Source organism: Oncorhynchus keta, unplaced genomic scaffold (assembly GCF_023373465.1).
Source record: "Oncorhynchus keta strain PuntledgeMale-10-30-2019 unplaced genomic scaffold, Oket_V2 Un_scaffold_9243_pilon_pilon, whole genome shotgun sequence".
Taxonomy (NCBI): domain Eukaryota; kingdom Metazoa; phylum Chordata; class Actinopteri; order Salmoniformes; family Salmonidae; genus Oncorhynchus; species Oncorhynchus keta.
In genome coordinates this window covers 104108-116269 of record NW_026291013.1, presented here as the reverse complement: position 1 = coordinate 116269, position 12162 = coordinate 104108, and the positions used below count along the sequence as shown (strand labels likewise).

Here is a 12162-nt window from a genome sequence, read left to right as displayed (position 1 = left end):
GTTGACCAGGGCCCTATTCCCTATATAGTGTTGACCAGGGCCCTGTTCCCTATATACTGTTGACCAGGGCCCTGTTCCCTATATACTGTTGACCAGGGCCCTGTTCCCTATATACTGTTGACCAGGGCCCTGTTCCCTATATAGTGTTGACCAGGGCCCTGTTCCCTATATACTGTTGACCAGGGCCCTATTCCCTATATAGTGTTGACCAGGGCCCTATTCCCTATATAGTGTTGACCAGGGCCCTGTTCCCTATATACTGTTGACCAGGGCCCTGTTCCCTATATACTGTTGACCAGGGCCCTGTTTCCTATATAGTGTTGACCAGGGCCCTGTTCCCTATATACTGTTGACCAGGGCCCTGTTCCCTATATACTGTTGACCAGGGCCCTGTTCCCTATATAGTGTTGACCAGGGCCCTGTTTCCTATATAGTGTTGACCAGGGCCCTGTTCCCTATATACTGTTGACCAGGGCCCTGTTCCCTATATACTGTTGACCAGGGCCCTGTTCCCTATATACTGTTGACCAGGGCCCTGTTCCCTATATACTGTTGACCAGGGCCCTGTTCCCTATATACTGTTGACCAGGGCCCTGTTCCCTATATACTGTTGACCAGGGCCCTGTTCCCTATATACTGTTGACCAGGGCCCTGTTCCCTATATAGTGTTGACCAGGGCCCTGTTCCCTATATACTGTTGACCAGGGCCCTGTTCCCTATATACTGTTGACCAGGGCCCTGTTCCCTATATACTGTTGACCAGGACCCTGTTCCCTATATACTGTTGACCAGGGCCCTGTTCCCTATATACTGTTGACCAGGGCCCTGTTCCCTATATAGTGTTGACCAGGGCCCTGTTCCCTATATACTGTTGACCAGGGCCCTTAAGGATCTAGTCCAAGGTACTGCACTACAGTAGGGTGTCATTAGAACCGGTCTGTGACGTGTGTCTATCTTTGATTCACTTGGTGACTCACCTCAGACAGCTTTGTTTTGTTTCTCAGAAACTCTGATTCCACGGAAGGACACACATTTGAGAGAAGTTTCAAAATGTTTAAAAATCCTGTAATAAAATAGTCATCATAAAGTCTTTGTGTTTAAAAGTGTCTGTGGGGGAGAGGCAGAGTGGCAATCAATGAAATAGAGACGTAGTTTTATGTCACAGTCACTTAGAAAAAGTGTCAAGACCATGAAATAAACCTCTGTGGAGGAAAATAAACCATCAATGCAGTACAAACTAATTCACATAAAGCTTTTCCTCTCTCTCTGTAATGTCACCATCATGGTTCATTCCAGCCCCATCTGCCCCGGTCATCAACCCCCAGGTGTCTAACTCGGCCACGAGGACGTCTCTGCGTGTGTGCTGGAGCCTGTTCTCAGACGACTCTGTGGAATACTACGAGCTCTACTACAGACCTGTCCTGGAGGACACGCCGGCTGTCGACAGCACCAAGGGGCCTGACGGTAGCTACTAGTACAACCACCACCAGTACAACTTAGAATCAGGATGTAGAATCAGGATGTAGAATCAGGACAGAGAATCAGAACATAGAATCAGAATGTAGAATCAGAATGTAGAATCAGAACGTAGAATCAGAATGTAGAATCAGAACATAGAATCAGAATGTAGAATCAGGACAGAGAATCAGAACGTAGAATCAGAATGTAGAATCAGGACAGAGAATCAGAACGTAGAATCAGAATGTAGAATCAGAACATAGAATCAGAATGTAGAATCAGAATGTAGAATCAGGACAGAGAATCTGAACGTAGAATCAGGACAGAGAATCTGAACTTAGAATCAGGACAGAGAATCAGAACGTAGAATCAGAACGTAGAATCAGAATGTAGAATCAGGACAGAGAATCAGAACGTAGAATCAGAATGTAGAATCAGAATGTAGAATCAGAATGTAGAATCAGAACGTAGAATCTGAACTTAGAATCAGGACAGAGAATCAGAACGTAGAATCAGAACGTAGAATCAGAATGTAGAATCAGGACAGAGAATCTGAACGTAGAATCAGAATGTAGAATCAGAATGTAGAATCAGGACAGAGAATCTGAACGTAGAATCAGAATGTAGAATCAGAACAGAATCAGAACAGAATTAGAATGTAGAATCAGAACATAGAATCAGGACAGAGAATCAGAATGTAGAATCAGAATGTAGAATCAGAACGTAGAATCAGGACAGAGAATCAGAATGTAGAATCAGAATGTAGAATCAGAATGCAGAATCAGAACATAGAATCAGAATGTAGAATCAGGACAGAGAATCTGAACTTAGAATCAGGACATTGAATCAGAATGTAGAATCAGAATGTAGAATCAGAATGTAGAGTCAGAACATAGAATCAGAATGTAGAATCAGGACAGAGAATCAGAACGTAGAATCAGAATGTAGAATCAGAACATAGAATCAGAATGTAGAATTAGAATGTAGAATCAGGACAGAGAATCAGAATGTAGAATCAGGACAGAGAATCAGAACGTAGAATCAGAATGTAGAATTAGAACGTAGAATCAGAATGTAGAATCAGAATGTAGAATCAGGACAGAGAATCAGAACGTAGAATCAGAATGTAGAATCAGGACAGAGAATCAGAATGTAGAATGTAGAATCAGAACATAGAATCAGGACATAGAATATGAATATAGATTCAGAACATAACATAGATTATGAATATAGATTCAGAACATAACATAGAATATGAATATAGATTCAGAACATAGAATCAGAACATAGAATATGAATATAGATTCAGAACAAAGACAGACATTCCAGTTGAATATTGCATGACATTATGGACCAACACAGAGATAATATATTGGGTGTACTATTTGGAATGTGCAATCTCTCTCTAAGAGGGTAAATTTAATCTAATTGAATCAACTATTCCCCTATGAGGGAGACTATGGTTACTTTACTTAAAACCAACAGGTATAAGGCTTTAATAAGGCTTTATAATGTATTGTTGTAATGTTGTAAATGATTGAAGTGAGTTTCTCTCCTCCTCAGTGTCTAATGTGAAGGTAAAGGAAACCCACTGTAGTGTAGGAGAGCTGCTGCCTAACGTGCAGTATGAGTTCTGGGTCACAGCTACCAATACGACAGGCATCAGCCCTGCCAGTGAGAAGGCTGTCTACGTGACAGGTAAAACCCTGGACCTGTTACAGGGAACACCACTTTCAAACTGAATAACAGTGGCTTTCAATAGGAATGTGTCAGTGGAAGACACCTCTCACCTCTTTAATCCCCCTCTCTCTCTCTCTCTCTCTCTCCCTACCTCTTTAATCCCCCTGTATCTCCCTCTCTCTCTCCCTACCTCTTTAATCCCCCTGTATCTCTCTCTCTCTCTCTCTCTTCCTACCTCTTTAATCCCCCTGTATCTCCCTCTCTCTCTCCCTACCTCTTTAATCCCCCTGTATCTCCCTCTCTCTCTCCCTACCTCTTTAATCCCCTCTCTCTCTCTCTCTCTCTCTCCCTACCTCTTTAATCCCCCTCTCTCTCTCTCTCTCTCTCTCTCTCTCTTCCTACCTCTTTAATCCCCTGTATCTCCCTCTCTCTCTCTCTCTCCCTACCTCTTTAATCCCCCTGTATCTCCCTCTCTCTCTCTCCCTACCTCTTTAATCCCCCTCTCTCTCTCTCTCTCTCTCCCTACCTATTTAATCCCCCTCTCTCTCTCTCTCTCTTCCTACCTCTTTAATCCCCCTGTATCTCCCTCTCTCTCTCTCTCTCCCTACCTCTTTAATCCCCCTGTATCTCCCTCTCTCTCTCTCTCTCCCTACCTCTTTAATCCCCCTCTCTCTCTCTCTCTCTCCCTACCTCTTTAATCCCCCTGTATCTCCCTCTCTCTCTCTCTCTCTCTCTCTCCCTACCTCTTTAATCCCCCTCTCTCTCTCTCCCTTCCTACCTCTTTAATCCCCCTGTATCTCCCTCTCTCTCTCCCTCCCTACCTCTTTAATCCCCCTGTATCTCTCTCTCTCTCTCTCTCTCCCTCCCTACCTCTTTAATCCCCCTGTATCTCCCTCTCTCCCTCTCCCTCTCCCTACCTCTTTAATCGCCCTGTATCTCCCTCTCTCTCTCTCTCTCTCTCTCCCTACCTCTTTAATCCCCCTCTCTCTCTCTCTCTCCCTACCTCTTTAATCCCCCTGTATCTCCCTCTCTCTCTCTCCCTACCTCTTTAATCCCCCTGTATCTCCCTCTCTCTCTCTCCCTACCTCTTTAATCCCCCTGTGTATCTCTCTCTCTCTCTCCCTACCTCTTTAATCCCCCTGTATCTCCCTCTCTCTCTCTCTCCCTACCTCTTTAATCCCCCTGTATCTCCCTCTCTCTCTCTCCCTACCTCTTTAATCCCCCTGTGTATCTCTCTCTCTCTCTCTCCCTTCCTACCTCTTTGATCCCCCTGTATCTCCCTCTCTCTCTCCCTTCCTACCTCTTTAATCCCCCTGTATCTCCCTCTCTCTCTCTCCCTACCTCTTTAATCCCCCTGTATCTCTCTCTCTCTCTCTCTCCCTCCCTACCTCTTTAATCCCCCTGTATCTCCCTCTCTCTCTCTCCCTACCTCTTTAATCCCCCTGTATCTCTCTCTCTCTCTCTCTCCCTACCTCTTTAATCGCCCTGTATCTCCCTCTCTCTCTCTCTCTCTCTCTCTCTCTCTCTCTCTCTCTCTCTCCCTACCTCTTTAATCCCCCTGTATCTCTCTCTCTCTCTCTCTCTCTCTCCCTACCTCTTTAATCCCCCTGTATCTCCCTCTCTCTCTCTCTCTCTCTCTCTCTCTCTCCCTCTCCCTACCTCTTTAATCCCCCTGTATCTCTCTCTCTATCTACCTCCCTACCTCTTTAATCCCCCTGTATCTCCCTCTCTCTCTCCCTTCCTACCTCTTTAATCACCCTGTATCTCCCTCTCTCTCCCTCCCTACCTCTTTAATCCCCCTGTATCTCTCTCTCTCTCTCCCTCCCTACCTCTTTAATCCCCCTGTATCTCCCTCTCTCTCTCTCCCTACCTCTTTAATCCCCATGTATCTCCCTCTCTCTCTCTCTCTCTCTCCCTACCTCTTTAATCCCCCTGTATCTCCCTCTCTCTCTCTCTCCCTACCTCTTTAATCCCCCTGTATCTCTCTCTCTCTCCCTCCCTACCTCTTTAATCCCCCTGTATCTCTCTCTCTCTCTCTCTCACCTCTTTAATCGCCCTGTATCTCCCTCTCTCTCTCCCTCCCTACCTCTTTAATCCCCCTGTATCTCCCTCCCTCTCTCCCTCCCTACCTCTTTAATCCCCCTGTATCTCCCTACCTCTTTAATCCCCCTGTATCTCTCTCTCTCTCTCTCACCTCTTTAATCCCCCTGTATCTCTCTCTCTCTCTCTCTCTCTCCCTTCCTACCTCTTTAATCCCCCTGTATCTCCCTCTCTCTCTCTCCCTACCTCTTTAATCCCCCTGTATCTCTCTCTCTCTCTCTCCCTACCTCTTTAATCCCCCTGTATCTCCCTCTCTCTCTCTCCCTACCTCTTTAATCCCCCTGTATCTCCCTCTCTCTCTCTCCCTACCTCTTTAATCCCCCTGTATCTCTCTCTCTCTCTCCCTCCCTACCTCTTTAATCCCCCTGTATCTCCCTCTCTCTCTCCCTTCCTACCTCTTTAATCCCCCTGCATCTCTCTCTCTCCCTACCTCTTTAATCCCCCTCTCTCCCTACCTCTTTAATCCCCCTGCATCTCTCTCTCTCTCCCTACCTCTTTAATCCCCCTCTCTCTCTCTCCCTACCTCTTTAATCCCCCTGCATCTCTCTCTCTCTCACCTCTTTATTCCCCCTGTATCTCTCTCTCTCACCTCTTTAATCCCCCTGCATCTCTCTCTCTCTCACCTCTTTAATCCCCCTGCATCTCTCTCTCTCACCTCTTTAATCCCCCTCTCTCTCTCTCTCTCTCTCTCCCTACCTCTTTAATCCCCCTGTATCTCTCTCTCTCCCTACCTCTTTAATCCCCCTGTATCTCCCTCTCTCTCTCTTCCTACCTCTTTAATCCCCCTGTATCTCCCTCTCTCCCTTCCTACCTCTTTAATCGCCCTGCATCTCTCTCTCTCCCTACCTCTTTAATCCCCCTGCATCTCTCTCTCTCCCTACCTCTTTAATCCCCCTCTCTCTCTCTCCCTACCTCTTTAATCCCCCTGCATCTCTCTCTCTCTCCCTACCTCTTTAATCCCCCTGCATCTCTCTCTCTCCCTACCTCTTTAATCCCCCTGCATCTCTCTCTCTCCCTACCTCTTTAATCCCCCTGCATCTCTCTCTCTCTCACCTCTTTATTCCCCCTGTATCTCTCTCACCTCTTTAATCCCCCTGCATCTCTCTCTCTCTCACCTCTTTAATCCCCCTGCATCTCTCTCTCTCACCTCTTTAATCCCCCTCTCTCTCTCTCCCTACCTCTTTAATCCCCCTGTATCTCTCTCTCTCCCTACCTCTTTAATCCCCCTGTATCTCCCTCTCTCTCTTCTCCCCCCCCTCCAGTCCCATCTCCACCAGTCATCAGACAGAGGGAGTGTAGCAGTTGTCCGGAAGCCGCTCTGATTCGCTGGGAGTCAGGAAACACCAACCCAGTCGACTCCTACACCGTAGAGCTGATTGAGACAGGCACTGATGGACAGAGTGGGGTCACTGAGTAAGAATTAACGCACATACACACTCACACCCCCACACACATGCACTCTCACACCCTCACACACATGCACTCTCACACCCCCACACACACTCACACCCCCACACACATGCACTCTCACACCCCCACACACATACACTCTCACACCCCCCACATGCACTCTCACACCCCCACACACATGCACTCTCACACCCCCACACCCATGCACTCTCACACCCCCACACACATGCACTCTCACACCCCCACACACATACACACTCACACCCCCGACACACATACACACTCACACATACACAGAAGTTTCAACATAAAATGCTAATTTGAATTCACTTCCTATATTGACTAAACTGAAAAAAAGTTTACATCAATTCTACTCCCCATTGGCTCTCTCTGCAGGTCTGTAATGTGATTGGTTCTCCCTGCAGGTCTGTAATGTGATTGGTTCTCCCTGCAGGTCCATCGTGGCTGTTCCTACCTGTGAGAGTCTGTAATGTGATTGGTTCTCCCTGCAGGTCCATCGTGGCTGTTCCTACCTGTGAGAGTCTGTAATGTGATTGGTTCTCCCTGCAGGTCCATCGTGGCTGTTCCTACCTGTGAGAGTCTGTAATGTGATTGGTTCTCCCTGCAGGTCTGTAATGTGATTGGTTCTCCCTGCAGGTCCATCGTGGCTGTTCCTACCTGTGAGAGTCTGTAATGTGATTGGTTCTCCCTGCAGGTCTGTAATGTGATTGGTTCTCCCTGCAGGTCCATCGTGGCTGTTCCTACCTGTGAGAGTCTGTAATGTGATTGGTTCTCCCTGCAGGTCCATCGTGGCTGTTCCTACCTGTGAGAGTCTGTAATGTGATTGTTTCTCCCTGCAGGTCTGTAATGTGATTGGTTCTCCCTGCAGGTCTGTAATGTGATTGGTTCTCCCTGCAGGTCCATCGTGGCTGTTCCTACCTGTGAGAGTCTGTAATGTGATTGGTTCTCCCTGCAGGTCTGTCATGTGATTGGTTCTCCCTGCAGGTCCATCGTGGCTGTTCCTACCTGTGAGAGTCTGATCCAGCTGGAGTCAGGAAGACAGTACCTCATCTACGTCAGAGCTGTCAACATTGGAGGACCCAGTGACAGGAGCCAGGCTTTTACTGTCTCTACTACAGGTGAGAGGAGAGACCCCCATGTCCTGATACTGTAGTATGTTTAGTTCAGTGTTTTATTGTCTCTACTACAGGTGAGAGGAGAGACCATGTCCTGATACTGTAGTATGTTTAGTTCAGTGTTTTATTGTCTCTACTACAGGTGAGAGGAGAGACCATGTCCTGATACTGTAGTATGTTTAGTTCAGTGTTTTACTGTCTCTACTACAGGTGAGAGGAGAGACCCCCATGTCCTGATACTGTAGTATGTTTAGTTCAGTGTTTTATTGTCTCTACTACAGGTGAGAGGAGAGACCATGTCCTGATACTGTAGTATGTTTAGGTCAGTGTTTTACTGTCTCTACTACAGGTGAGAGGAGAGACCCCCATGTCCTGATACTGTAGTATGTTTAGTTCAGTGTTTTACTGTCTCTACTACAGGTGAGAGGAGAGACCATGTCCTGATACTGTAGTATGTTTAGTTCAGTGTTTTACTGTCTCTACTACAGGTGAGAGGAGAGACCATGTCCTGATACTGTAGTATGTTTAGTTCAGTGTTTTACTGTCTCTACTACAGGTGAGAGGAGAGACCATGTCCTGATACTGTAGTATGTTTAGTTCAGTGTTTTACTGTCTCTACTACAGGTGAGAGGAGAGACCATGTCCTGATACTGTAGTATGTTTAGTTCAGTGTTTTACTGTCTCTACTACAGGTGAGAGGAGAGACCATGTCCTGATACTGTAGTATGTTTATTTCAGTGTTTTACTGTCTCTACGACAGGTGAGAGGAGAGACCATGTCCTGATACTGTAGTATGTTTAGTTCAGTGTTTTACTGTCTCTACTACAGGTGAGAGGAGAGACCATGTCCTGATACTGTAGTATGTTTATTTCAGTGTTTTACTGTCTCTACGACAGGTGAGAGGAGAGACCATGTCCTGATACTGTAGTATGTTTATTTCAGTGTTTTACTGTCTCTAATACAGGTGAGAGGAGAGACCATGTCCTGATACTGTAGTATGTTTAGTTCAGTGTTTTACTGTCTCTACTACAGGTGAGAGGAGAGACCATGTCCTGATACTGTAGTATGTTTAGTTCAGTGTTTTACTGTCTCTACTACAGGTGAGAGGAGAGACCATGTCCTGATACTGTAGTATGTTTAGTTCAGTGTTTTACTGTCTCTACTACAGGTGAGAGGAGAGACCATGTCCTGATACTGTAGTATGTTTAGTTCAGTGTTTTACTGTCTCTACTACAGGTGAGAGGAGAGACCATGTCCTGATACTGTAGTATGTTTATTTCAGTGTTTTACTGTCTCTACGACAGGTGAGAGGAGAGACCATGTCCTGATACTGTAGTATGTTTAGTTCAGTGTTTTACTGTCTCTACTACAGGTGAGAGGAGAGACCATGTCCTGATACTGTAGTATGTTTATTTCAGTGTTTTACTGTCTCTACGACAGGTGAGAGGAGAGACCATGTCCTGATACTGTAGTATGTTTATTTCAGTGTTTTACTGTCTCTAATACAGGTGAGAGGAGAGACCATGTCCTGATACTGTAGTATGTTTAGTTCAGTGTTTTACTGTCTCTACTACAGGTGAGAGGAGAGACCCCCATGTCCTGATACTGTAGTATGTTTAGTTCAGTGTTTTACTGTCAAATATTATTCTGTCTCACCTTTATAGTTACTGTGTGTTTTATAGTTGTCAAAGCCAGGCAGTGAGGTTGTTACTGTGTGTTTTATAGTTGTCAAGACCAGACAGCGAGGTTGTTACTGTGTGTTTTATAGTTGTCAAGACCAGACAGTGAGGTTGTTACTGTGTGTTTTATAGTTGTCAAAGCCAGACAGTGAGGTTGTTACTGTGTGTTTTATAGTTGTCACGGCCAGACAGTGAGGTTGTTACTGTGTGTTTTATAGTTGTCAAGGCCAGACAGTGAGGTTGTTACTGTGTGTTTTATAGTTGTCAAGGCCAGACAGTGAGGTTGTTACTGTGTGTTTTATAGTTGTCAAAGCCAGACAGTGAGGTTGTTACTGTGTGTTTTATAGTTGTCAAGGCCAGACAGTGAGGTTGTTACTGTGTGTTTTATAGTTGTCAAGGCCAGACAGTGAGGTTGTTACTGTGTGTTTTATAGTTGTCAAGGCCAGACAGTGAGGTTGTTACTGTGTGTGTAGGAACCATCTTCCACCTGCTGCAGGACACAGCCCACCCCTGTCTGTCCATCTCTGAGGACGGCTTCTCCATGTTCTACGGAGACGAGGAGCTCCCGCTCTCCGCCATGACCTTCAACGACAACACCTTCGCCAGGTAGACAAACCAACCAGGTTTACACCTGCTGAACACCTCAGCTAATAGAGATCTGTTAATGACATGGAGATTTACTGTAGCTTTCAAAATGAAACATCTGAAAATGTGAGTGTACTCATCCCGTGATAGTGTGGTGTGTGTACTGTGTGTGTGTAGATTTGGGCTGTGTGTAGTTGTGTGTAGGAGTGTGAATGTGTAGGTGTGTGTAGATTTGTGTTGTGTGTAGGAGTGTGAATGTGTAGTTGTGTGTAGATTTGTGTTGTGTGTAGTTGTGTGTAGGAGTGTCTCCTCCCTCTGATAGTGTGTATTGTATGCGTGTGTGTTTGGTCCAGGTGTGTAGCTGTGTCTCCTCCCTCTGATAGTGTGTATTGTATGCGTGTGTGTTTGGTCCAGGTGTGTAGCTGTGTCTCCTCCCTCTGATAGTGTATATTGTATGCGTGTGTGTTTGGTCCAGGTGTGTAGCTGTGTAGGTGTCTCCTCCCTCTGATAGTGTATATTGTATGCGTGTGTGTTTGGTCCAGGTGTGTAGCTGTGTCTCCTCCCTCTGATAGTGTGTGTGTTTGGTCCAGGTGTGTAGGAGTGTCTCCTCCCTCTGATAGTGTGTATTGTATGTGTGTGTGTTTGGTCCAGGTGTGTAGCTGTGTCTCCTCCCTCTGATAGTGTGTATTGTATGCGTGTGTGTTTGGTCCAGGTGTGTAGCTGTGTCTCCTCCCTCTGATAGTGTGTATTGTATGCGTGTGTGTTTGGTCCAGGTGTGTAGCTGTGTCTCCTCCCTCTGATAGTGTGTATTGTGTGCGTGTGTGTTTGGTCCAGGTGTGTAGCTGTGTTAGGGGACCTGATCCCTGTGAGAGGCAGACATTACTGGGAGGTGGAACTGGACGAGGACACAGAGTACAGGATTGGAGTGGCCTATGAAGATACTCAGAGAAACTCCTACCTGGGAGGAACAAATACATCCTGGTGCATGAGACATGTCCTCACCCCATCCAGGTGAGAAACCCTAAGCTATCACAAAATACATCCTGGTGCATGAGACATGTCCTCGCTCCCTCCAGGTGAGAAACCCTAACCTTTAACCCCTAACCTATCACAAATTATTACCTGGGAGGAGCCAACACATCCTGGTGCATGGTCCCTAACCCCAGCTTAATGTCCACATCCCTGTTCAACCCTAAACTCAACCTGTCCAGGTGAGAATCCCTAACGCTAACCTATCCCTCTAACCTAGCTATCACTAACTGTTACCGGGAAGGAACCAACCTGTCCTCCCTCCCGGTAACGGACTGCTTTGATAGGTTACACAAGCGATTCTCAACCTGTTGTAATTTGTATAAATTTATTTCACCTTTATTTAACCAGGTAGGCCAGTTGAGAACAAGTTCTCATTCACAACTGAGACCTGGCCAAGATAAAGCAAAGCAGTGCGATACAAACAACAACACAGAGTTACACATGGAATAAACAAACTTACAGTCAATAACACAATAGAAAAGTCTATATACAGTGTGTGCAAATGAGGTAAGAGTAGGGAGGTAAGGCAATACAATAGGTCGTAGAGGCGAAGTAATTACAATTTAGCAATTAAACACTGGAGTGACAGATGTGCAGAATGTGTAGAGATACTGGGGTGCAAAGGACCAATAAAACAATATGGGGATGAGGTTGTTGGGTGGGCTATTTACAGATGGGATATTTACAGGTGCAATGATCTGTAAGCTGATCTGACAGCTGGTGCTTAAAGTTAGAGAGGGAGATATGAGTCTCCAGCTTCAGTGATTTTTTAAATTTGTTCCAGTCATTGACAGCAGAGAACTGTAAGGAAAGGCGGCCAAAGGAAGAGTTGGCTTTGGGGATGATCAGAGAGATATACCTGCTGGAGCGTGTGCTACGGGTGGGTGCTGCTATGGTGACTAGTGAGCTGAGATAAGGCGGGGCTTTACCCAGCAAAGACTTATAGATGACCTGGAGCTAATGGGTTTGGCGACGAATATGAAGCGAGGGCCAGCCAACGAGAGCATACAGGTCGCAGTGGTGGGTAGTATATGGGGCTTTGGTGACAAAACGGATGGCACTGTGATAGACTGCATCCAATT

General features: G+C 46.0%; 1 protein-coding gene across 5 annotated transcripts in view; it reads left to right on the top strand.

Moving 5' to 3' along the window:
• Positions 1-12162, top strand: part of LOC127929624 (fibronectin type III and SPRY domain-containing protein 2) — a 35631-nt gene that overhangs the window by 14783 nt on the left and 8686 nt on the right. For all 5 annotated transcript variants that reach the window (XR_008135581.1, XR_008135580.1, XM_052517652.1 and 2 more), the window contains exons 8-13: positions 1297-1464; positions 3022-3156; positions 6501-6651; positions 7654-7787; positions 9937-10069; positions 10883-11059. Coding sequence is in view for 3 of the 5 variants with exons in the window: in XM_052517652.1 (XP_052373612.1) it covers positions 1297-1464; positions 3022-3156; positions 6501-6651; positions 7654-7787; positions 9937-10069; positions 10883-11059 (898 nt within the window). In the remaining 2 variants the exon portion in view is untranslated. The remainder of the gene's footprint in view (positions 1-1296; positions 1465-3021; positions 3157-6500; positions 6652-7653; positions 7788-9936; positions 10070-10882; positions 11060-12162) is intronic.